A 26084-nucleotide genomic window follows, 5' to 3' on the forward strand; every position below is an offset into this window, starting at 1 on the left:
ACCCGCCGCAAAAAGAGGAAAGAGGTTGGAGGCGGCGAGGAAAAGGGGGAAGCTGGCGCAGGGGTTTGAAGAAGTCAGCCACCCGAAAGCATCAGCTGTTCAGCCGTTCCTACTTTCATGCATCTCCTATTTTTATGCCTTTTTAGTTGAGTTGTTTTAGTATAAATAAATGTAACTAGGGAGTTCTTTTTATCTTGGATAGATCATTTGTAATTGGACGACTGAAGTCGTAGGCCTCTGCGGAGGACTGATCTTCAATATTCTTTTGGCAATACAAGTGATTGAATTCCTAATATTATCAACCTTACGTTTACATATTACAATTCTGCGCACGACTCGTGCTCCCTACCTCTCCCCTCGTCTTTCACTCCTATCAGCTTGCCTTTCCCATTCCTTGAGCAACCACATTTGGAATGGCCAACTCTTTTCCACTCCCACCCTTTCCAGCTACATCTTTAGATGGTTGTGTTGTTTTCACAACATCAATCTCAATGCCCTTCCCCTTAGCTGAAGCAGGTTTCTGATCGAAAAAAACAAAAATCAAATAATGCAGGTAACCACCAAAATAATGTATCAATACAAGCATATAATGTAGTTATGCAACCACCTTTGGAATGGCCAGCTGTTTTCCCTTCCCTCCTTTAGGAGCTCCCTCCTTAATGGGCTGTGTTGTTTTGTCAGCCTGAATCTCAGCGCGTCCCCCCTTGGCCGAGGCATGTGTCTAAGTTAAAAAACCAATTAATGTAGGAGACAACCTATATAATGTAGCCAAGTAGACATATAATGTAATAATAAATGCATTGGCAATAATGTACCAATACTAGTATATAATGCAAGTAATGTTTAAGATGTAAATACCTTGACACTCTCCTCTACTGCTGCACTCTTTTTGGTGGCTTTCTCTATCTGGGTTTTACTCTTAGATCTGATACCAGTTCCATCTTTCCTCACCACAATTGCACCACCTCCATCTTCAACTCTTGTCTCAGACGCCTGTAGACAATTGTACCAAAATTGAAAATATGTTAATAATGTACAACAGTAAGAGCACCACAGGGTTTAGTTTGTTAATGGATACCCCAGTCTTGCTCAACACTCCCCCACCAGCCGCCATATCTGATGATGTCCCAATTGCACCGACTGAAGTATGCATTTCATATGGGAGTTCAAGTCCGGCTAACAATCATCCTTTGATATGATATCGGGGAGATCATCACCTCTTGGCTCGTGCATTGGAATGTCTCCTGGCTGATCATCAACTCCCGGCTGATCAACAACTGGGGCATCATGTGCTCTCTCATCATTGTTGTTTTCCTCTCTACCACCACTACCCTCTGCCCCATGTGTTTGCTGTGTAGCAAAGGGGTCAGGACAATCGAACCCATCCAACACAAATGATGGCCTAGCGAAGCTGCTATTAATCGTCTTCTTCTTGTCATATGCCGCCATCATCTTCTCCATCTCTTCAATCCATTCCTGGATGTACTCTTCTTCTTCATCCCTTGCCTGCGTCAGTTTTGTTACAATTTCATCATCTTCCACCACATTCTCATCCTCCAATCCCAACAATTTCTTTCCTATCTGACTGCCTACTTGGAAGCACTCATTATCTAGCAACTCAACAGGAATTCTTTTAAAATCATCTACCCACGTCGAAATTGCATGGGTCATGAGCGAGCTTAAAGCGATAAACTGATCTCTGATTCGCTTAGCTCTATACCTGCTAGGCGCTCCTCCTTCTCCACTGTTCAACGATTCCAACCTCCTTACTTCCTCCTCCTGAAGAAACTTCTCATTGTCAATCCGAGCCTACAACCTCCTTGTTCCGTACTGGTCACCCTCTGCGTCCTCCCTTTGCTTTAGGGTCTCCGCCGTCCAACCTTTTATTGTCGGCCAGGCACGGATCACTCGCCCCCAGCAGTGAACCACGCGGTCCACATACGCACACTGACAATAACCACATAATGTAACAGTTCAATAATGTACCTAAATATGTATATAATGCATGTGTAATAAGGGTATAATGCAAGAGATCAACAACAATAATGATTATTGCAACTGAAACTTAACAGATGATTCAAGGAAACATATTATTAATGTACCAAAAGCTATTACATTTTCCATGCAAATCAGTAATGTACCAACAAGTCCATGTAATGCATAACATTGTAGATGCAACAAGATTGACAGAACTATATAATGAAGCAAATAAGATGCAATAATGTACCAATCCATATATATAATGTATTTGTTACCGCTAATTAACTATTGCATATTGTATCATGTCAGTAATGTATGTAAATTGGCATATAATGCAGTTTTTATTTCACTCACCAATAAGAAGTGGATACGCCCGGTGAAAGACGCAGTTAGGCCTTTTGGCCCAACTGGGATATGTGACCTCAAGAACGGATAACAGGTACCCACACCAATTCATGTTTGGAATCTCATCAACATCCTCAATGAAATGTAGAATCTTTGGCTTGCAATTGCCGTCGGTAGGAGTTTCTATAACGGCATTTTCCAGCATGAACACGAAGAGTTTCTTGAAATCTGGTCCCCCATCATCGTCCTGCATCATCAACTTAGCAATATCTCCAGGGGTCATTTTGAACTGCCCCTTATTACACCGTACTGCAGCATAGTCTTTGAACTCGAAGTTGCTTTGTTTATCGGTTGAGCGTGAAATGGGTGTCGGACCTCTCGGAAAGCCTAACGTCAGATGTACGTCCTCCTCATCCAGGGTTAGGCTCTCACCCCCAGACAATGGAATCTGGTACCGAGCTAGATTAAATGTCGTGAGAACCCAAAAAGCTAGGTATCCCGGAATCTCCTTTATGTTGAAATGGAGGATAGCTCCAAAACCCAGTTCACGAACGACTTCCTTCTGCCGTGGAGTTAGGCTTTTTAAACAGTCAGGAACTCAGTTGGGGTCCGTCTACAGTAGAGATGGTCGACTTTCTTGCCTCTCGGTTTCGTCGGCACTGCCTCTTCACGAGCTGTACTTGTCTCCGCCCCTTGCTCAGTCAATCTCTCCCGCAACTTTTGCGCTATCGCAATAGGAATGACATCGTCAACCACTTCGTTAATGTCCAACCTAGCATGCTTGGCTGCTGTCTGAAATACGACATTTGAACATGTTTATAATTGAAGGTATCTATCGCATTTATAATATATAATGCACACTACTTGGTATATAATGTACAACAGCCATCAAATAATGCACAAATGAATATAACATTCACCCATTTACAAGCTTTCTATTACACCGATTGATGTAGCTTAAACCAATTACATAATGCACACTACTGCTTACAACTACTCCATGAATTCTAAAGGCAAATGCAATAGATGGCTCACATGCATCCTGTGTTGGTTGGCTTTTGAAAGGTCGACCTCTTTTCGTCATTGTGGATCTGTGAGACGAACAAATATCAAAACCCGATAACCAGATTTACAAGCTCACTTGCATCCTGCATCCTGTGTTGATTTCATGATTTACGAAAATATGGACCAAAATGTGTTTGAAAACCGTGATATTGTTTGCGAGAAAATATTGAATCGACCACTAGGTGGTGTGTCGGCGGTGAAAATCGGCGATTAACCGTGGGTATTTCCAAAAATTGAACCATTTAGCCCCTACCTTGTTGTCACCTTGAACTCGATGGTCGCGCGTGGAGGGAGAGACGTTTCGACTGTGAAACGGTGCGGGAGGTTGATTTAACGGTGAAAATTGACGCAAGGGTTGATTTCCGGTGGCTTGGAGTGGCGGCTAGGGTTTGGAACGAAATTGAATCGTGGGTTTAGGAGTGAGACGGTTGGAGTGAGACAGAGAGTGAGTAGATGGAAGGTCGATTGAAAATCCCGTTTAATTCTCGCTCCTTCCGTTTTTGATTCAGTGTTGTTTTACAATTATACCAGTATAATGTACAGAATATGCCTAATAATGCAACACAGATTCATTTATCAAAGTTTCATCTAGTCCGTCCATCCACCTAATCTAATGGTTGATATTAAGAACATCCACAATGACGGCGAGCGGACCGGCTAGCCGATTCCCGGCGCTGGCCGGTCCGCTCGCCGAACCATTGCAGCCGGCCAGCGCCAAAATCGGCGAGAAAATCAGCGAGAAAATTGACGAGCGCACGCCGATTCCCGAGCGCTGGCCGATGCGCTCGCCGATCGGCTGGCCGCCATTGCAGGCTCCCGATCGGCCAGCCGATTTTTTTTTAATTTTTGAAACACTATATATACGCGATTTGCATGTCATTTTCATTCGCACCACTTGTTTTAATTTTGTAATTTTTTTTAATTTTGTAATTTTTTTTAATTATGTAATTTTTTTAATGTACCTTTTTTTTATTTAAATAAAAGTATTGCATTTTCCCGTATCTGTGTCGTAAGTTGAATTCTGTATTTTGTGTGATTGTTATTTTTATAATTTTGTTTATTGTGGCTAGCCTATGGCTAGGCTATTGCTTGTCCCGATAATGTGGCAGGAGGAGTTTTTAGTGCTGATGATGTGGCAGGAGGAGTTTGTGGCTAAGCTATGGCTGAGCTATTGCCATTGTGGATGCTCTAAGTAGAAACTTAACACTAACGGGGCAATAGGACCCTAATGCTCCCCTATATATATATATATAGGGTTGTGATCAAGATAGAACCATTCTTAAATGTAGAACCAATCTTAAATGTAGAACCAAGGCCAAATTTGAATTGAAAACATGATTAGTGGGGTGGTTATAACCGATGCATTGTGATTATGTATGAAATTTGATCTTGACCATCATTTTTCCTCATCCAATGGATGAAATGTAGTTCTAGGTTATACACTTTAGATTGTTTTGTATATAAGACAACCCTATATATATATATATATATATAGGGAGATGATCAAAATAAGTATGTGTTTAAATCCAGAAATGCAGCCCAAATCTCAGCCATAGGATTAGATGATCTAATGGTCAATAATTAACACAAAACACGGAAAGTCTTAATTAAGCAGTTTTATGTCATATTATAAGATTTGAGTTTAATGTCATGTTAAGATCATTTTAGGTCATACTTCGTTAGTATGACCTAAAAATAAACTAACTATGACCTAAAAATGTGTTTGGCATGACATTGTTTTGCGTTTCTGTATTTAAATTTGGTTTTGCATAGATCAAAACCCTATATATATATATATATATATATATATATATATATATATATATATATAAGGTTTTAATCTATGCAAAACTAGATTTAAATACAGAAACGCAGAACAATATCATACGTATGACACTTTTAGGTCATAGTTAGTTAATTTTTAGGTCATGCTAACAAAGCATGACCTAAAATGATCTTAGCATGACATTAAATCCAAATATTATAATATGACCTAAAATTGCTTAATTATGACCTTCCGTATTTTTGGTTAATTATTGACCATTAGATCATCTAATCCTAGGGCCAAGATTTGGGCTGCATTTCTGGATTTAAATGCATTTTTATTTTGATCAACTCCCTATATATATATATATATATATATATATATATTGAGAAATGATATGGTACATACCTTATGTGAGCTCCTTATGTGAGCACTACTCCCATTTGACACACGTTTAACGTTGTTCGTTTCGATTTATATATTTGGTTTGATTCTAATACGTTAAAAAGTGTTCTTGAAATTTTTAATTTCACGAAAATTAAAAAAATCAAAGCTCGATTTGCTCGTTTTCTCAATAATTTTGAATAAATTAATAAAATAACAAATCAAACTTTGATTTTTATGAATTTTATAAAATTAAAAATTTCAATAACATTTTTTAATGTATTAGAATGAAACTAATAATATAAATTGAAACGAATAATGCTAAACATGCATCAAATGGGATCGGTGCACACATAAGAAGCTCATATAAGGTATGTAGCATATCCTTCTTCTATATATATCTATCATTTATCAATTATTCATACGAAAAAGAATGTAGTGATGATTTGGCTGCAATGTGACGTTCAGTTACAAGAAGCCCGGATTATAATTTAGTTGAAAATCTGAATTTGGTTGGTGCCCAGAAATCAGTGCCCTTGTGAATTATCCAGCATACACGAAAGATAAGGAAAGCTCATCTTAGTTTCGGAATCATAAATTACCTATGCTCCTTCGGAATCATAAATTACCTATGCTCCAATAATCGTCTGAAGCTTTTAAGTTGAAGCTATAGAGAGTATTATGAAGCACATTAACTAATCTTACATTGTTTTTTGTTCAAGCATATTCAGGATTTGCTAAAAAAAATAGTTTAACATGATCATGCTGAGTTAAATTAATTAAGTGTACATGTGAGGAAAACACACAAGCATACTGGATTGGCAGTAACTTTAGCAAGGATACTACAGCCGAATAAATTTAGCCCAAACTAGCAACATCTTGAGCACCCTGCATTATATATTCCACCACACACGGGACCATAAAAAATACAATCAAATCAGAAAATCATGGAAAGAATCCTGCGAAGGAAGCTAGGCACTGCACAGTCATTGACCAAATGCAAAGACAGCATGTCATGATAACAATTACCAAGACGAAACGTAAGCTACGAGAAAAGGAGAGTAATGGAAAGTAATGCAAATGAGTCATTTCTTGAGTAATGACATTACGAAATGTCCTTCTCAGTTCTATGTTTCTTGCTTATTCATTACTTAAAGACTGATTACATATTATCATATTCTCTCTTATAAGAGTTTGAGCAATTTTTATTCTTCATTTGTGAGTCTACCAGATTAAATGAAGGGAGTGTATATCTACACCTTTGGTATGCCTCTATACGCTCAAGAATACCAAGGGAAAAGTAACCTTGATTAAAATGACCAAACTACATGCTAATGGAATGAATCCTTATGGCTACCAGATTAAATGAAGGGAGTCTATATCTACACCTTTGGTATGCCTCTATACGCTCAATTTTTATTCTTCATTTGTGAGTCTACCAGATTAAATGAAGGGAGTGTATATCTACACCTTTGGTATGCCTCTATACGCTCAAGAATACCAAGGGAAAAGTAACCTTGATTAAAATGACCAAACTACATGCTAATGGAATGAATCCTTATGGCTAACCAGCTAGTACACATTCCTATTCCTGCCGATCATTGATGGTTTTTATTAAGAAAGAAGAAAGAAGAAAGAAATAGAACAGATAAGAAAATGAACAATTCTGAAGGTTTACCACCTACCAAGCAATTTTTCCAATTACAAAATAAATTGCCATGCAAATCCTAACAAGGCTGAAATGCCCAGCTCATACGTAGGCCAAGAGGAGCTTGCAATAAATAACAAGATTGGGTTGTGGACGGACAGTTCGGGAATGTTTGGGGTGTATTGAGTAAAAGGCCCTTCATGCATTAAATAGGAGAGACGATTAGAGTGTGATAGGCTGCCCTATGGATTCTGGATTGTTTGTTTGAACTATATGGCACTGGGCTCTCAAGCAGTTGGCTGGTTTTTGATTTTAAAAAATCAATAGGGTCGACTGTTAGGTTGTTAGCAATACCCTAAGGCCATGATGGAATGGAATGGAATGCGATTCCAACTTCCATTTCTATTCATTTGCTTATGATGGAATGAATGACTGAAAGAATGGATGAAAATGCAAAGAAAATCCAAAGCAATGTCATTTCGCTCTTATCTTCATTCCAGTCTATCATATCAAGCACGGTATAATTGTGTAAAAGTGAGCACAAGTCACCAAACGAAATCTGCACTTCCCAAACTGAGATATTGTAAATCACCAAACGAAGTTGACCAAAATCTAAATGCACTGCTCTTGAAATAAGACATCTATCCGATCTTGTAATTTAAAAAAGCACATCAATATAAGTAGAACCAGCACAAAAATAATCAATTAACAAGAAGCAAAACTAAGATGACAAAATAAAAATGATGAAAACCACAGAAACAATAATTAACAAAGTCACAGTGTAAAAGTAATTAAACATAAAAAAAGCACTCACCTTCAAATTGATTAACAAAGCGCATAGCAAAATGGATCAAGAATCACCCAAAAACTCATCTGAATCTGAATCACTGGCATTATAACCTGTAAAATCCAAAACTTATAAAACTCAATTTCACAGTGAAGCCTATGAAAAAGAGAAACAGAAGTAACCTGGTCGTTTATTGCTAACTTTCCAGACCGACGACCTAACTCTGGAAGCCCTACTTATCCAGATCCTCCCCTAAATTGACACTTGAATCAATAAAACCCAGAAATTGAGGGGGGGAACTGGAAGAGTAAAGAGTAGTTAGTGAAACCTTGTTAGCGTCTTAGGCGATGCCATATCCAGAAGAATACATCTGGCCAACGAGGACCTGCATGTTGACATCGCCAGTTTTGGCCTCCTTGAGCGTGTCTTGGAACCAGCGGTGTATGCAGTCGTCAACCACCTCCGACAGAGGCAGCCTTCGTTGATCCCCCTCCTGTGTTGATTCCATTTCCTACCTACCTATCCTTCATTTTCTCCTTTTCTTTACAACTTGTTCATGATTTCATTGGGCTTCCAAACAAAGCACAATAAATGTTAGAATTAGAGACAATTATGGTGTCCACAATTAAAATGATGTGTAGGGGTTAGCACACTAAGTATTTGTTTAAAACTTTCCATATTTATAATTGATCTACTTTTGGTGGACTCCCTAAGATGGATAAAATTAGTCTATTTTTTTGGACGGATGTAGTATAAGAGAGGGTTTGCCGGTGCTGCAATAAGGTACTCCCTCTGTTCCTTGTTAATAGAGACGTTTCATTTCGTCGTGGAGATTAAGAATAGTGTGTTCAACGGATGGTGAATAAAGTAAAATAGAATAAATTAAGAGAGATGAAGAGAGAATAGACTAAGAGAGAGACTTACTCTTTGCCTATAATAGAAATGACTCCATATCTTGGAACTTTTAAAATAGGAAAATGACTAAATTAACATGGAAAGAATGGAGTAACTTTTTAGGTGAAGAGAGAGGTTCTTCCTCTATTTACTTAAATAAATACTCCCCCCGCCCCATAGAAATAAGTCATTTAAGGTTTTTTTTAATCAAAGACGCCTGGTGTGGGCGTGGGGTTTAGGTAGACCCCCAACCCGTGAATAAAATCAAAATATAACGTTCTAAAACATGATCCTAGCCCAAAAGTGACTAGGATCCAACACAAGAACATGAGAGAGTAAATCGGAGATCCCACAAGTCGGGATTCTCCATGCTATCAAAGGTAAACTAGAAACTAAATAAACAAAAGGAAAAAAACGAACATATAACAAAATAAGAACTACCATGAGAATAAGATCAATCCACATCTCTGCGTCGGACCCGGAAGTTAGGATATCCCAACTGGTTCATCCTAACAAGCGCCTTCAAGTACCGAGGCGTAGAGACTAAATCATAATATGTCAGGGCAGGGGTCTGGACCCCCTACCTGCAAGAAAGCCGGCAACACAGTTTCCTTCACTGTAGATGTGTGAGAATCGAACTTGCCGCTGAGCAGTCATACTCCGGATCGAAGCCATATGATGTCAGAGATCCGCAAAGCTAAGTTGTCCAGACGACAGTAAGGTAACCAGAGCTGCTGAGTCCAGCTCTATCCAAATGTGCGTAGAAAACTCCATAGCCATCTCCAACCCCCGAATAAGAGCCATAAGCTCCGCCTCAAAACTCGAAGATGCAGCAACCAGAGAACAGAAGGCCCGCAGAAGACCTCCATCAGGACCACGAACCAATCCTCCCTCTCCCGTCTCCAATGTCGATGTAGAGAAGGCTCCATCAGTGTTCAGCTTCACTCAAGGGGCATCAGGGGGATGCCAAAGGACCATGAGCGAACTCAGAACACGTTGTCTGGGAGAAGAAGGCATGAAATCAACTGATGGGGAGCATCCCTTCCAGTTAATAGGGTTGATCCTGCCGGCCAACACGAACGTATGCAGGTGATGAGTGACCTGCCAAATAACATGAGTATGACGGAAAGGCCGACCCCGATGCTTGCAGCCGTTCCTTTCCGTCCAAAGGAACCAAACAATCAAGCAAGCAACTAAAAACTAATATGCATGGCAGGAGCTCTAGAAAATGAGGAGTGTTGGGGTTTGGTGCCCCTTGCACAGCTGAAGTCATGCATACACAAATAAATCAGATCTACAGATCTATTTGACCGATTATGAGATTAATTGATTCACATGTTAAACAATCAATTGCATACAAGAACACATATAATTCACAAATAAGGAATCAAAACCCTAGTTCATGAATTCTTACGGTTTAGGGTTACCGATCTGATTCTCCAAAGAATCGACGATTGCTTGCGCCTTCTCCACGTGATGTTCTTCATACTCAACCACGAATCTTCTAATCTGTATCCCGAACTCAGATAATGACCTTTGGGTGGGCAAAGCTTGTCAGAATCGAAAAGGGCTTGATTAGAAAGAAGACAAAACTCTAGTTCTGTGAAGAACTGATTTTTCCGTCCACTCCCAGAGGGGAGCACGAAATTTTTAATGTTAATTAGCGTTAAATCTCCTTTCTAATCTCCTTTTATATAGAGTTGTGATGGGCCAGATTAGAGATCCATGGAGGTTGGACTTGGGCCAAACCTATTAACTTTTACTAATTAAATTGAGCCCCAATTTAATACAAGTCCAATAGAATATTATTATCATCCACTATAGTATAATAATATTGACTACCCGCCAATCCCAAATTACGAGTAATCTGGGCTTTACCTCTTTAATTTATTATTTCCCGTGTTTAAGATATAAATATCCATTAATTAATTTAAGCCTGCTATTTGACTTTAATTAATTAATATATTTTTCCAAGAGTTGTCTAGTTCAAAATCTTTATTTATTATTCTGGAATAAATTCCAACTGGCCGGGTTTCTGAATAATAAAACCTTTTTCGAACACCTCTTGAGGATATTATCAAACTGGACACACCCAGCACACAATTCATTGCAATAACAATATTAGCACCTCTAGACATTGATCACCACTACCCAAGATACTAGGATTCTTGGATTGCGAAAAATCCGCACCATTTGATAAATCAAAGCAGTGCATAATCAATATCGTATGCTCAATGTTATGTCAACAATGATTAAGAAATAACAATCACCGAGACGTCGTCTTTCATTAAATAGCAAGAAAGACTTATCTCAACTGTTAGATCCTTCAGTGCTATACCACACCAGTGTCGTTTATTTCCTAAGGTAAGGAAACATACGGACTGACACTGCAACCTTTCACGATAGGTAGCCAAAGCCTATCTAGGTTGTGAAATTCAATTTCTCTTCTACAAAGGACCGACTGTGTCACCTTTTGTGAACGTCGTTCACAACCAGTCTACTATGCAGAAGAATTAGACTTATTTGCTTCTTATACATTTAAATGTTTGAGAAACATCTTATAAATGCATAAGCAAACACCAATGCAATAAAATTAATTCTTCTCGCCTTGGGTTAAAAGTGGATTGTAGACTTTATTGTATACAAGCAATTCTATCCGTGCAACTTGCTCGAAATATGCTTTTCAGTATACCAATCCTAACAATCTCCCACTTATACTCAAAATCATGCTTTCGAGTATACCTACTGCCAAAACTCTCCCACTTATACTCTAAGCAGGTCTCGGGCCATGATACATCGAACTACTGTACTTTTCACCTCATGTGTAAAACATGTTGCCATATAGACATTTTGTGAAAAGTTTTGCCAGGTTGTTCTCTGATGATATCTTGGAAACCATAACATCTTGTTGTGCACTTTTTCCTTAATTAATTTCATACTTCCTCTCTATGTGATTGCTTAGCTTCATCAGCTCATGTGTCCCTTGAGTTAGGCATATGACTAGAGTAATCATAGCAAAATATAATACTCATACATACTCGGAATCACGGTCAAAGCTATTAGGAAATTATTGAGATGAACAACTACCTTAGTAGTTTCCAATGAAACCACACTTGTAATTTTCATGATAGAGTCTATGATTTGATCACACTCCTTCATGTCTCAGTATTCAACTCCTAAAGTTAACACATAGTCAAAGGATAACTCGATCATCAATCAATTATAAAATCGAGTCGATGTAACCTAAAGGACATAACATGGATGTCTGGTAAACTAGAGCATACCGTTTAGTCTTCTTCAAGTACTATAGTATATTCTTTACCCAATCCAATGTCCTTGGCCATGGTTAAAATGATATCATGCTTCTATGCCACCGGCAAAGCTAATATCTAACTTAATACTGATACACATCATAGCATATATGAGACTTCCAATTATGGAACTTGTCTCATTCTTCTTGATCTCATTCAATGTCGAAAATCACTTGACTAGAGACAAAATAATTCCGTCTAGAAAAAGAAAAACCTTTTCTTAGAATTTTCAATGCTAAAGTGTTTAAGTATTGTGTAGATGTAGGATTCTTTATGTAACACCCCGAAAAATAAAGGAGAGAAAAAAAATCAAATCAAATTAATCAAAAATATGATACGGTTTCTCTCATATCTCCACTCCCTAAAATCTCTCCAACAAACCAAATCCCCACATAATTTATTATATAACTATCCCTACCCGTTTCCGCCTTTCATAAATCTGAGGAAAAGTAGAGTAGAGAATTTTCAGTCTGAGAAGAGATCCGAGAGGGATAGAGAAGCAAATGCAGATTCTTCACTGCATAAGGTAAACCCCAAGGTCTCAAGTTCCATAGTATTGATTTCACAAGTTCCATATGCATTAGTACACCACATACCCAACATCTTTTCCCCTCTAAAATTGCCTCAAATTTTTACATCTCATGAAAGTTGAAAACCGACCTAAATCAATGCGAACTGAATTAAAGAATCAGACTTTAATCCATAGAATCAAATTAAAAACTCATCTGCGGAGTTAATCGGAGTTGTTTCGGGGGTGGAAACGGAGCTGCCGAAGCTGACGGAGGGGCTGACCGCCTGACCGGGCGAACAGCGGCGGCGAGGTCCAGTCGCACGCCGGCGAGCTGGGGCGGCTGGAGCAGCGGAAACGGTACGAACGAGAGTCAGCGGCAGCGGTTGGTCTTCGACAAAGGGGCGTGAGACGGCTCCAAATTCTTGAAATGAGGGAGATGGGTGTCGTTTTGTGTTGTTTCTGTTTGTGAGGGGTAGAAGAATGGTGGAGAGTGAGAGAGCGTAAGTTTTAGAGAGTCAAAGAGTGTGAAGATTTGAGAAAAATGGCGAGGGAGAGAGACGAACTTTGCTATATTCCCAATTTGGGATAGTTGAGAGAGATACAGTGGTGGCGGCTGGGAGTATATTTTAGTTCTCTTACAAGTTTTGGGCTTTAACTAGTTTTGGGCCTTTAGTTAAATAAATACGTGTATGGCAGGGAGTATAGCTTTAGCCTTTTTAATTGCTTGGCCTTCTTTTTCTTTTGTTAAGTTTCATTTATGTTTTAAGCCACTTAAATTTCATGAGTTGGGCCTCTTAGATTAAATCAATGGTTTGGAGGGTCCTGTTTAATTGCTTTGTAGCTAGCTTGCGTTTAGTAACTTCTGCTTGGCTAATTAAATAATCTTGAGTAGGCGTTGGACTGATTGTGCGAGAATATGTATGTTCATCTCCGTAAAAGAACGAGGAATAATTTGAGCACACGCACGTAGGATGCATGCATCGTTTTAAATTAAGTTATTTTGCAAAGTCTAATTTTAGCATATCATATTATTTTTAAAAAAAGGGTGAACTTTGCACGTCGTTTGTGGTTGAAGCAAAAAGAGATTGAGGAGTTAAGCATTTGAGGTGGGCTTTATTTTTAAATAAGGGCAATGCCCTAAGTATATTTTTATGTGAAATGTATTGTGTCATGCCGTATTTTTGTTTTTGAGGATGTGCCTATCTGATCGCCTAGCAGGGAGCGAGTACCTACTAGAAGTTATGAGTTTAATCGAATTCGGGTTTGTCTAGGGAGCGAGTCCCTATTCAAGCTAGTGTACACAGAGGGGATCGTGCGCTATCTTTCGAGTTGGCCGGTCCAGTGATCGAGAATGTGGCCACGTTCTCGTTTCACATATGAGGTTCAGATATGGTACGAGGAGAGAGAAAAAAGGGCTGCGCGGCCATACTTTTGAGTGAGAAAATGTTTTGGGTGACTTGGTCTTTTATAAAAGCCCGAGTTCACTTTTAAATGCTGACACAATATTTTATGAAAATTATTTCGGCATAAGTCCACTGAGTGCATCAAGTACTCAGCCCTGCATTTCTTTAAAAAAATATGCAGGTTGAGCGTGACGGGCGCGGTGGGTGTTGAGCAAGACCGTTGAAGAAAGTTAAGTGTCTAAAATGTGTCATGTCTTCACACATGGCATATTCCTTCTCTCAAATGCTTCCGCTAAGTAGTTGTCCTTCTTTTGAGTTAATGTATTGTTGACATACTCTGATTTTATTCGAGCTATTCCCATTTGTTTCGAGCTATGGTCGAGTTGTGTTGTTTTCCCATTTCTTCCCCGCTTCTTTAATCCTCCCCTAGTCGCGATCAACCGTGTTTTCTATCCTTAGAAAATGCGGGCGTGACACTTTAAGAAAACATACATTCTTTTTCTAGCAATCTAATGACACAGATGCTTAGAATGTAACTAGATTATCTTAAATCCATCATCCTTAAACTGGGTAGACGACCAGTTCCTACATTAGATAACCCTCTCAGTTGTTTATCAACTTTTATAGATGTCATCATCGTAGAGTACCAAGAATACCAAATATAGTACACTTTCAACTTTCTTGCCCTGTATTACATAACCATTAAGATGTTCCATGCAGATGATTTCCTCAAGACTTCTACTTAAAGAAAACTGTCTTGACAATCATAGTACATACAACATAATTTATGTAGGCTACAATAGACAATATACAGATCGACTTAGGCAAAAATGGCAGACGAGAATATATAATTCTCTCTGGGTATAACCCTTTGCCATTATTCTAGCCTTTTGAGATCCATGCTTACACTTGCAGGTCCACTAGCTCCCACTGACTGAAATAGTCTATGGGTAGTATCGCAAGTCTTGCAAACATTCTTGTCTATTTAAGATTGTTATTCAGAATCTATCATCTTATCAAGAATGATTATCTGAATAAGTCATTGCGTCCTTGTAGTTACAGGGATTATGTTCAAGTTGATCTAAAACTGAGTCTAAAGACTCTTTTAGACCCATGAACTTATTATGTTCGCAAAGAACGCTCCCACTACGACACGACTCTTACAATCTTAGGTACAAACGTTGATTTTCTTAGTGCATAAGTTTCTAATGGTATGACTTCTTGGTTAAGATGGAAAATAGATATTCTCATTATCTTGAGAATTATCATGTTTGTTAGGCTTGTAGTTCTCCTCATAATCTTCATCAAAGAATCTAGTATTCGTGTAAACAAACACATATCTTACCGTGAAGATTATAGAACCTGTACTTTTTCTATCATTTGGGACAACCTTAAAACATACCTCAGTACACAACTCCAATTACTTGAATACCTTTTCCAAAACATGTGTTGGAATGACTCCACACCTTGAGATGTGCTAGACTAAACTTGGCTCTAGTCCACAACTCGTGTGTTGTAGAAGGTACTGATGTTATGATAGTTTCTTTAAGGTATAGCTCGTTGTTTCCAACGTATATCCCATCAGTGATAAGGTGTTATTGAGTAAAACTATTCACTTATCGAACTTGTCTTCGAGAGACTTCGATATCTTCTTATATGACTATCCCATTCTTTAGAAGAATGCTTGGAGTAGTCAACTAGGATTTAACTCCCACTACTGATCTTAACTCATTTGCTCGTCTCCTATGGTGTAAACCATTGAGACTTACTAGTCTTTCTATGTTGCATCTCTATAAGTATTCTGAATCCCTTGAACCACCAAAGGATTCTAACTTATAGTGCATCAACCAGACTTACTTGACCTTTAAGCTATTTAACAAACAAGTTGTTAAAATCTTGATAGTCACTTGAGTTAGGAAAAATTAGTTTGAACAATTACTAAGTACTTTCTTGGCCTTATGATTAAGTACCATAAATACTTTATCATTCATTGTTTAAGAAGTTGAACTGTGGTGTTAAACTCAATCTTTTTGCAATTATATTGTTTAGATACTATGATGTATAATTTGTTTTTCTATGGTACTATGATAGATATTCGATCCACATTTCTCAATAATGCACGCATTATCAAATGACATCGAACATCATTTAATCATTAACAAGCTCAGAAACTGAAACTGAATTCTTTCCAAACTAAACTGTACCAATAAAACAGTCTTATACATCAAAACAAAATAATAAAGTGAGCATAAAAAATAGCCCCCACTGCAACAACTGCCCAACTGGATCTAGATCTCTTTTTTAGAAATTGCATTGTTATCTAAGTCATTGTCCTTCTGTAGAAGAGGTCAATCCGACTCACAATGCATCTTCTCTTTTGCCTTTTCACCTAATTTTTCTTGCCTTTATAGCTTTCATTGATGACAATTCAGCTCTTCCCTCTTTCCATTGCTAGTCTTCTGTTCGATTGAACTAAGACATATGAAAGATGCAGCCTTAATGAATTCGTTAACTATCATGTTATCTTCCTCCAAAAGTAATAAAGTGAATACAATGCTGAAGGTTTCCAACATTTCAGTAACAACCTTCTTGTACTCACTTCTTGTTACATTTGGCGATGAACTGAGTATAGAAACTATTTGAGTAACTGAATCAGAAGATTCTTCAAAATATTCTAACTCTTTTGGATGTTTCAACAGAATCTGGACAATGTCCTCATTGAATATCTCTCTTTCATCAATATAAACCAAGACGTGTCTTACTACTTAAAAGAAAGTAGTTTGACCTTCTATCTCAAAGAACTTGTCAAGTGCACGCATAAAATGCATTATTAAACTTTCTTTATAGAATTTTGTCAAGGAAATGGAGGACATGAATTGGTGAGTACAAACTTTAAGTTTTCAGCAATGAGAATCTTATCCATTTAATATTTCCAGTCTACATAATTTTGGCCTTCGAGTTTGATTTCTTTAAGGTTCGCAGACACTATTAAGAATTTGGCTGAGAAGAAATAAAACTATTTATCACATACTATGCTTAATACATAATCGCAAACAACCACGAAACAATTTATGTATCTCGCAACCGTGAAAACCAAAATAAGTACGCCTCTAGGGAGGTCATACAAATTCGGATTCCAACAATTTCCTGGTCACAATACCGACGGATAGTCCAGAGACCACTAAGGTGGCATGGCCGCCAAATATTGCCTAAGCATTTACCATAAATATTTGCATCTATGAATTTCATTTCTGTTTTGATACTCCTTCTAGGGAAGGTCGTACGCCACTAACAAAATTCCATAGCTATCTTATAAATATGCTTAAACATACGAACTTGCAATTTCGTAGGATTATGGCTCCGACTAGGGTGGGTCGCGATAATATTAGAAACATGCTTCCAGTTTAAACAATTTACCATTAAGAAGTCTAATCTTATGAACTTGCTATTTCGTAGGATTATTACTCCCACTAAGGTGAGTCGCGATAATATTAGAAACTGCTTCATATATAGACCAATTTATAGAGACCATATACAACGCACTGTTGTAATTATCGCTTAGTCATTTTAAACATGGTTTTTGCATAATTATCACATAAGTAGATAAGGCAGATAATCCACTTAAAACATATTAACACCAAATAAATAGATAAATCCATTTAATTCATGGTGATTAATCACACTGGATAAATATGGAAATTATTTAATGAATCTGGGGAGATTTAATTAAATAATTATTTCCTTATCTAATCCAAAATAGGAATTTCGGATTTGATACGATTAATTTGGATAATGGCTATCCAAATTAATTTAGGATTTATCTAGATAGAATGGAATCTATCTAAATCCTCTTAGGATTATTCTAGATTTTACATGGATAAAATCAAATCCTAATATTCAAGATAAAACTGACCTTGGATTATCATTATCTAAATCTTACCAGGATATTTGAGGATAAAAACAAGTTTCTCCAAATCCATAAGACGAAGATAAAATCCAATCATTCTATGATTTAAACAATCTTAGATTATTTAGAATAAGAAACTAGAATTATAATATCTATTAGGATTCAAACTAGATAAAATTAATTTTATCAAAATCCAATTAGATTAGGATTATCTTGTATTATCTTTATCCAAATTTATCTAGGATATTTTCTAAATAGAAATAAATCTATTTATATCCATAAAATTAGGATAAACTAGAATTAATATTAATTAATTCAACTAGGATTTAACTAGATAGAACTAAATCTATCTTAAATCCAAAAGATAATTACAATACTGGATTTATCTAAATCTTCTAAGATATATTCTAGATAGATATAAATCTATCAATATCTATAAGATAGAGATACATTTAATTATCTAAATCTACTAGGATATTATCTAAATAGAATTAATTCTATAAATATCCACAAGATAAAGATAAACATGGATTTTAATTATCCAAATCTACTAAGATATATTCTAAATAGATATGGATCTATCAATATCTACAAGATATGGATAAACTTAATTAATATTTATCTTAGTCAATCAAGGATTCAACAAGATAGAATAAACTCTATCTTAATCCACATGACGTAAATAAATTTAATTACTATCATCCAAATTCATCTATGATTTCTGTAGATATAATTAAATATATCTAAATCCATAAAATGAGGATAAAATCCAAATATAATTAATTCATTATTTAGTCTATCTAGGATTTATTCACATAGAATTAAATCTATATAAATCCATAAGACAAAGTAAAATTAATTATAATTATCCTAATTTATCTAGGATTTATCTAGATAGAATTAAATCTATCAAAAAATCCATAAAATAAGGATAAATTCAACTAATCCATTATTTAATTAAAAATTAAATTGTAGATAATCCACTTTGATATATTCAAATATTATTCAAAAACCAATCTTGAATTTATCCAATCCAAAATTAATTCCAAGGATTTAGGGAATCCTAACTAATTTTGAATTATCTCCAAAACTAATTCCTAGGGATTAGGATAACCCTAACAAATCTTGGAAACAAGCATAATCGAGTCATGCTCGGCGACACCGCACGAGTTCCGGAAGCCGCCGTCAGCAGACTCCCACTCGCATCATCGCCGCTGATCGTGGCACGCAACCACCGGCCTCTCGATACTCTACCGAAAGTGCATGCCGGACAACGCTTGCATCCCCGGAGTTTGGACTGCCACTGCTGCGTCGTCACTGCAGTTGCCGGCGCTCCTGCGTTATCACCTCCGATCATGGACTGCTGCTGCAGTTGCTGCCATGTTTCCGGCGCAGCGGCTGCTGCGCCATAGCCTCTTCTCCATTGACCTTCTTTCGAGTCCGGGAACTGCCCACGAAGGGCTCCCACTCGAACGGCCGACACGAACAGATTCTCCGACGAAAATTGCACAATAACGAACAAAAATTCGAATCCGAGCAATATCGAATTGATTCACCATTCGAAAGGTTATCGGAGAAAATAATACAAATTAATCATTATATTAATCATATACACGCAACAGCATATTAATCCATGCAATCAATACATGGAAATAAAGATTACAAAACAGTATTACTATATTCTCGTAACACATTTACGCAAGAATCGCCTTCCAACGCGATTTTTATTCTTCATTATTGTGAAATATGAACAAACACAAACTAAATGAAGAAATTCATGCATTCAAGCAATCCAAAAACATGAAATTAATCCACATAATCAGAGCCAAAAATTGGCTCTGATACCAATTGTTGGGGTTTGGTGCCCCTTGCACAGCGGAAGTCATGCATACACAAATAAATCAGATCTACAGATCTATTTGACCGATTATGAGATTAATTGATTCACATGTTAAACAATCAATTGCATACAAGAACACATATAATTCACAAATAAGGAATCAAAACCCTAGTTCATGAATTCCTACGGTTTAGGGTTACTGATCTGATTCTCCAAAGAATCGACGATTGCTTGCGCCTTCTCCACGTGATGTTCTTCATACTCAACCACGAATCTTCTAATCTGTATCCCGAACTCAGATAATGACCTTTGGGTGGGCAAAGCTTGTCAGAATCGAAAAGGACTTGATTAGAAAGAAGACAGAACTCTAGTTCTGTGAAGAACTGATTTTTCCGTCCACTCCCAGAGAGGAGCACGAAATTTTTAATGTTAATTAGCGTTAAATCTCCTTTCTAATCTCCTTTTATATAGAGTTGTGATGGGCCAGATTAGGGATCCATGGAGGTTGGACTTGGGCCAAACCTGTTAACTTTTACTAATTAAATTGAGCCCCAATTTAATACAAGTCCAATAGAATATTATTATCATCCACTATAGTATAATAATATTGACTACCCGCCCAATCCCAAATTACGAGTAATCTGGGCTTTACCTCTTTAATTTATTATTTCTCGTGTTTAAGATATAAATATCCATTAATTAATTTAAGCCTGCTATTTGACTTTAATTAATTAATATATTTTTCCAAGAGTTGTCTAGTTCAAAATCTTTATTTATTATTCTGGAATAAATTCCAACTGGCCGGGTTTCTGAATAATAAAACCTTTTTCGAACACCTCTTGAGGATATTATCAAACTGGACACACCCAGCACACAATTCATTGCAATAACAATATTAGCACCTCTAGACATTGATCACCACTACCCAAGATACTAGGATTCTTGGATTGCAAAAAATCCGCACCATTTGATAAATCAAAACAGTGCATAATCAATATCGTATGCTCAATGTTATGTCAACAATGATTAAGAAATAACAATCACCGAGACGTCGTCTTTCATTAAATAGCAAGAAAGACTTATCTCAACTGTTAGATCCTTCAGTGCTATACCACACCAGTGTCATTTATTTCCTAAGGTAAGGAAACATGCGGACTGACACTGCAACCTTTCACGATAGGTAGCCAAAGCCTATCTAGGTTATGAAATTCTATTTCTCTTCTACAAAGGACCGACTGCGTCACCTTCTGTGAACGTCGTTCACGACCAGTATACTATGCAGAAGAATTAGACTTATTTGCTTCTTATACATTTAAATGTTTGAGAAACATCTTATAAATGCATAAGCAAACACCAATGCAATAAAATTAATTCTTCTCGCCTTGGGTTAAAAGTGGATTGTAGAGTTTATTGTATACAAGCAATTCTATCCGTGCAACTTACTCGAAATATGCTTTTCAGTATACCAATCCTTCCACCAGTGACCTAGTCTAAGTACAATATCATTGCTCGTGTGAATCGGTGTGTGCGAGGAAGGGAACCAGGTATCGAAATACTTCCACACAGAAATCTCCGACTGACTCGGAAGAAAGACATGTCATAAATTATGTATTGGATGGTGGGACCTATAAATGATAAAAGGGAAAAATAAGTCATTTATGGTTGACATGAGTTTGAATGCATAATAGGTAACATACGAGAGAAGGGGAAAAAATAGTTGAAATTATGTACTGGATGGTGGGACCCATAAATGATAAAAGATTGTCATAAATAGATATAGACTATTTCTATGGGATGAACGAAAAAAAAATATAACTTATTTCTATGGGACAGAGGGAGTATTCATTAATCCATCTCTCCCCTTTTCATTTCTCACACACTTTCTTCCTCATTCCTTCTCCTCTCTTTCTCTCTACTTCTCTATACATATCTTGTAAAATTTATGCATATTTGCCACAATTCAACATGTCGACGTTGCACTTCTATAAACAGATGTCATTGGTTGTGCTATGAATACATTAATTGTTTGTTCCTTTTTTTTTATCAAACACCTTCACGGTGGAGGGTTCATGGGTCCCTCATCCCTATATTGCAAAACCAAAGAAGTTACATTCGAGGGATTACAAGTAGGTCGATCCATCTATGTCTAGGGAAACCAACAACATTTACAAAAACCACTAGAACAATAACGCTATAAGAGTAAGAGGGGGACATGCCAGGGATGGCCCGACACTATCGTACTCTCCAGCGTTCGGTGAGCTCTTGATTGCTCCTTCATTTCTCGATGCTTTTACTACTCGTTGTCTTCATTCCGGACTCGAATGTTGGGGATCCCCAACTCGTCCATTCGAAGAATAGCCTTGAGCTTCCTCGGGGCATTGTGGGTAGTCAAACGATTGGGGGAATCCTGTTTAATGCCCATCTTGGCGAGCAGGTCGGCCACCTTGTTGCCCTCTCGGTGGATGAAGGTGGCTCGGCAAACATGTGTCGGGCCCCAAGTGTTGCCATTAAAAAGTTTGATAGCTTGTTCCGAGTCCGATTCAATCCAGATGGGTTGATTAAACTCCTTAGCTACCACCAACCCATCGTACAAGGCCAAGAGCTCGGCCTCCAGTGCCGAATGGGCGACGAGGGGAGTTGCAAAGGCTAGCAGCAACTTCCCATAATCATCCCGAACAACACCCCCCACCTCCCTTGTCCGTTGCTGCCCTATACGCACCATCCGTATTCAGCTTGATCCACGGCCGATCCTGGGGTTGCCATTTGATCGGCATGACAAACGGTCTCGGGCCCCCTGTCTCAGGTTGGTTCGGGATGCTCATACTAAGCTTCACTCCTCTCCACTGTTTTGGCTTGATTTGTCCGTTGGCCATATTGTTGTATAGGAACATTTGGACTTGCCAGACCACGTTGAAAGGTTTAAACTGAACTTGTTCATGCCGGCTCCTATTTCTCTCTGCCCAGAGGAACCACAGAATGAGATAAGGAATGAGGTGGCAGAGGTATTTCCTGTGTCTTGTTGTTGGATCCGTAGTGACCACGCTGCAATCCTGTCTGGGATGGTGTCGTTTAGTCGGAGGGAGGGGGGCGACCCCTCAAACCACCCGTCGAACTCTCTCCAAACACTCATTGCTCCCCAGCCTCGGATGAAAAGGTGTTGGAGATAGGGGTGAGCAAAAAAACCGGAAACCGAATATCCGAACCGAACCAAACCGAAATTTTGAAATTCAGTTCTGTTTTTTCGGTTTTTCAGTTCGGTTCGGTTTTAAAAATAAAAAAATTCGGTTTTTCGGTTCGGTTCGGTTCGGGCGAAGAAAAAAAACCAAAAAACCGAATTATATATATATTCTATTAATTTAATATAATATATTATATATAATATATATATTCTTTAATATATTCTACTATATAATATATATTATATGTATTATTAATTTTATATTATATATAAATATTCTATTAGTATATATAAAATAAAATAAAATACACATATATAAATATATATATATATATATATATATATATTTTTTAAAAAAAAATTAACTTCATATATTTATATCATATATATGAAGGAGGAAATTACAAATCAACTCCTATAACAAGGAGGAAAGACAAATTACGCCACCCAGGGTTCGAACTCGAGACCTCCAGGATGGACGCGGTATCCAGCACCCTTTACCGCTAGGCCAAGGGGCTTGGATATATAAATATATATTTATATTATATTTATTTTTTCAGGTTTTTTGGGTTTTTTTTCGGGTTTTTCGGTTTTTTAAGTTTGGTTTTCGGTTTCGGTTTTTCGATTTTTCGGGTTCGGTTCGGTTTGGATTTTGAACTAAATTCGGTTTTTCGGTTTTGGTTCGGTTTTGGCAAAAAACCGAACCGAAACCCGAATGCACACTCCTAGTTGGAGAGACTCGGAACTAGGTCTCCGTGGGCAGCATTGGCATTTAGACGCCAGCTCGATTTTCCTCCACTGGAGCTTGGAGTCAACCGGGATACGGTTCAACAAGAGGCGCCAATTAAAGATTGCAATGGATTTAGTAAGTCCAGCCCCCCATATGTCATCGAGCCCCTGGATTCTAGGTCTCTGTGTGCGAATAGTTTCCCACGTTGCTAGTGAGAACTCCCCAAAGTGAGATATGGTCCATCTTGGGACATCCGGCCCCTCCAAAAAGAATGGAGTGTCGAGGATTTGTGAGATAGCTTCGTGTGGCAGTCCGGCCTGGTCGTGGAGTAGATGTAGCTTGGCCTCATCCCATGCCCCATCCCTAATAAACTCCGAGACTGTGGAGGATGGGGCACCCCTCTCATCTCAGCTCCCTCAGGGCAGAAGAGCCAATCCAAATGTCGTCCCAAAAGTAGGCTCCTCCCTGTCCAATCGCCCATCTAATATAAGGATTTTCTTGGCTTCTTACTTTCAAAAGTCTTTTCCATGTTGGGCTGTGACTCCCCGAAGGTGAGGCCGCAAGGGGGAAAATTTTGCTACAATACTTGTTCTTCATGTACCTTGCCCAAAGCGAATTCTGCTCCCGGAAACGCCACCATAGCTTGATATTGAAGGCCCGGAGAACTTCTTTAGAGTTCCGGATGCCGAGTCCCCCTTTGGATGTGGGAAGACAAATTTGATCCCACCCAATGCAATGTGTCTTTTTCCTATCATTTGAAGAACCCCAGAAGAAACGGGCCATTTGCTGATCCAATTGCTTGAGAGCCCCACGGGTTGGCTCGATAGCTTGGAAAATGTGAATCGGAACTGCCTCTAGTGTGCTTTGGATGAGTGTAATCCTTCCTCCAAACGAGAGGTGCCGATGAGCCCAACCCGAGATTCTTGCGGCTATCTTTTCCCGTAGGAACATGAACATATCCGTACGCTTAACACCACGGTAAATAGGGACCCCTAAGTACAGAAAGGGGAACGTACCTAGCGCAAAGCCTCCTTCAACTTGGACCATGTTGGCGCAACCCTTAAGTCTTTCGGCGATGTAGAAATTACATTTTGCAAAGTTGATCTGCTGTCCTGAGACCCCCCGCATAATCGTCCAGACACATTCGGAGGCGTCGAAGGGGGCCCGCTGCCGCTTGAGTGAAGATCACTATGTCGTCGGTTTCCCCAAAAAAGCTTATCTAGCTCCCTAGAGAGATAGTCAGCGGCAATAACGAAAAGGGCCGGTGAAATTGGATCTACCTGTCGAAGTCCGCGGGAGGATTTGGAAAAACCTGAAGGGATCCCGTTGATCAACACCGAGAACCAACACGAGCCCACGCATCTTTCAATCATAAAAATCCATGAGGCCGGAAATCCCATTCGGTGTAGCACTTTTGTAAGGAATGGCCATTGGACCTGGTCGTAAGCCTTGGCCATATCAATCTTGACCGCGACGTTGGGGGCCGTAGCACTTCTCGAGAGCTCATGGAACATCTCTTGTGCAAGTAGGACGTTGTCATTGAGGAGCCGTCCCTTAACGAATCCACTCTGGTTTGGGGAGATAACCAAAGGGAAGAGGGAGTTAGTCTCTTCGAAAGGATCTTCGTGATGATCTTGTTGATGACATTGCACAGGTTGATTCGGCGGTAATCTCCCCACGATTCTGGCGCTGGCTTCTTGGGAATAAGAACAATACTTGTAGCCGTAACGCTTCGGGGGAGGAAAGCCCCTCCAAAGAATTGTCTGATTGCTGCTACCACGTCCGCCCCGACCGTCTCCCAACAAGATTGGTAGAATAAGGCCGTGAAGCCATCCGGTCCTGGTGCACCACTATCCCCGGAGATGTCGAAGACGGTCCTCTTAACTTCCTCATCATTCGGGAGGTCGTTACCTCGGGGGATGGTGGGAGTTGTTGAAGTAAACTAAGGCCTGGCTCCGAGAGCGTGAGGAGCCCCGGGGCGAGGAGGCTTTGGAAGAACTCGACCGCCAAATTTCTGATCTCTTCCTCGTCCAATATCTCTCGGCCTCCCGCATTAATCTTGTGAATACGCATTCGGATCCGTTTCTGCTTGACCCAGCTTTGGTAGAATTTGGTATTCTTATCGCCCTCCGCTAGCCATCTTAGTGTAGCCTTTTGGCGCCAGAAGTCCTCTTCCATTTTAAGAAGACGGATGTACTCGGCGATAAGTCTGTTGATCTCTACCCTATTTTTGGGGGAGGGCCTTTATTCGAAGGCGGCTTGGGCCATCGCAATCTTCTCCTCCGAGCCACTAAGATTGGAATGGATATTCCTGAAAGTCTCCTTGTTCCACTCCT

At 38.7% G+C, this 26084-nt stretch overlaps 1 protein-coding gene across 3 annotated transcripts; it reads right to left on the reverse strand.

The window, feature by feature from the left end:
• Positions 1 to 186: 186 nt before the first annotated feature.
• LOC121765190 lies at positions 187 to 8582 on the reverse strand. Of its 3 annotated transcripts, XM_042161243.1 has the most exons (8): positions 8303 to 8582; positions 8157 to 8226; positions 8002 to 8087; positions 2335 to 3117; positions 1079 to 1947; positions 859 to 993; positions 608 to 721; positions 187 to 520 (listed from the first exon to the last, which is right to left on the reverse strand). In XM_042161243.1, exons 5-8 carry the CDS (start codon positions 1151 to 1153, stop codon positions 374 to 376), a joined length of 471 nt encoding a protein of 156 aa, XP_042017177.1. In that variant the 5' UTR covers positions 1154 to 1947; positions 2335 to 3117; positions 8002 to 8087; positions 8157 to 8226; positions 8303 to 8582; the 3' UTR covers positions 187 to 373. The 3 variants fall into 3 exon arrangements, 1 of the variants encoding a protein (XP_042017177.1); XR_006042753.1 differs by lacking the exon at positions 2335 to 3117; XR_006042752.1 differs by lacking the exons at positions 187 to 520; positions 608 to 721; positions 859 to 993; positions 1079 to 1947; positions 2335 to 3117 and adding an exon at positions 6222 to 6427.
• Between the last annotated feature and the right edge of the window lie 17502 nt (positions 8583 to 26084).

Source organism: Salvia splendens, chromosome 14, assembly GCF_004379255.2.
Source record: "Salvia splendens isolate huo1 chromosome 14, SspV2, whole genome shotgun sequence".
Lineage (NCBI taxonomy): Eukaryota > Viridiplantae > Streptophyta > Magnoliopsida > Lamiales > Lamiaceae > Salvia > Salvia splendens.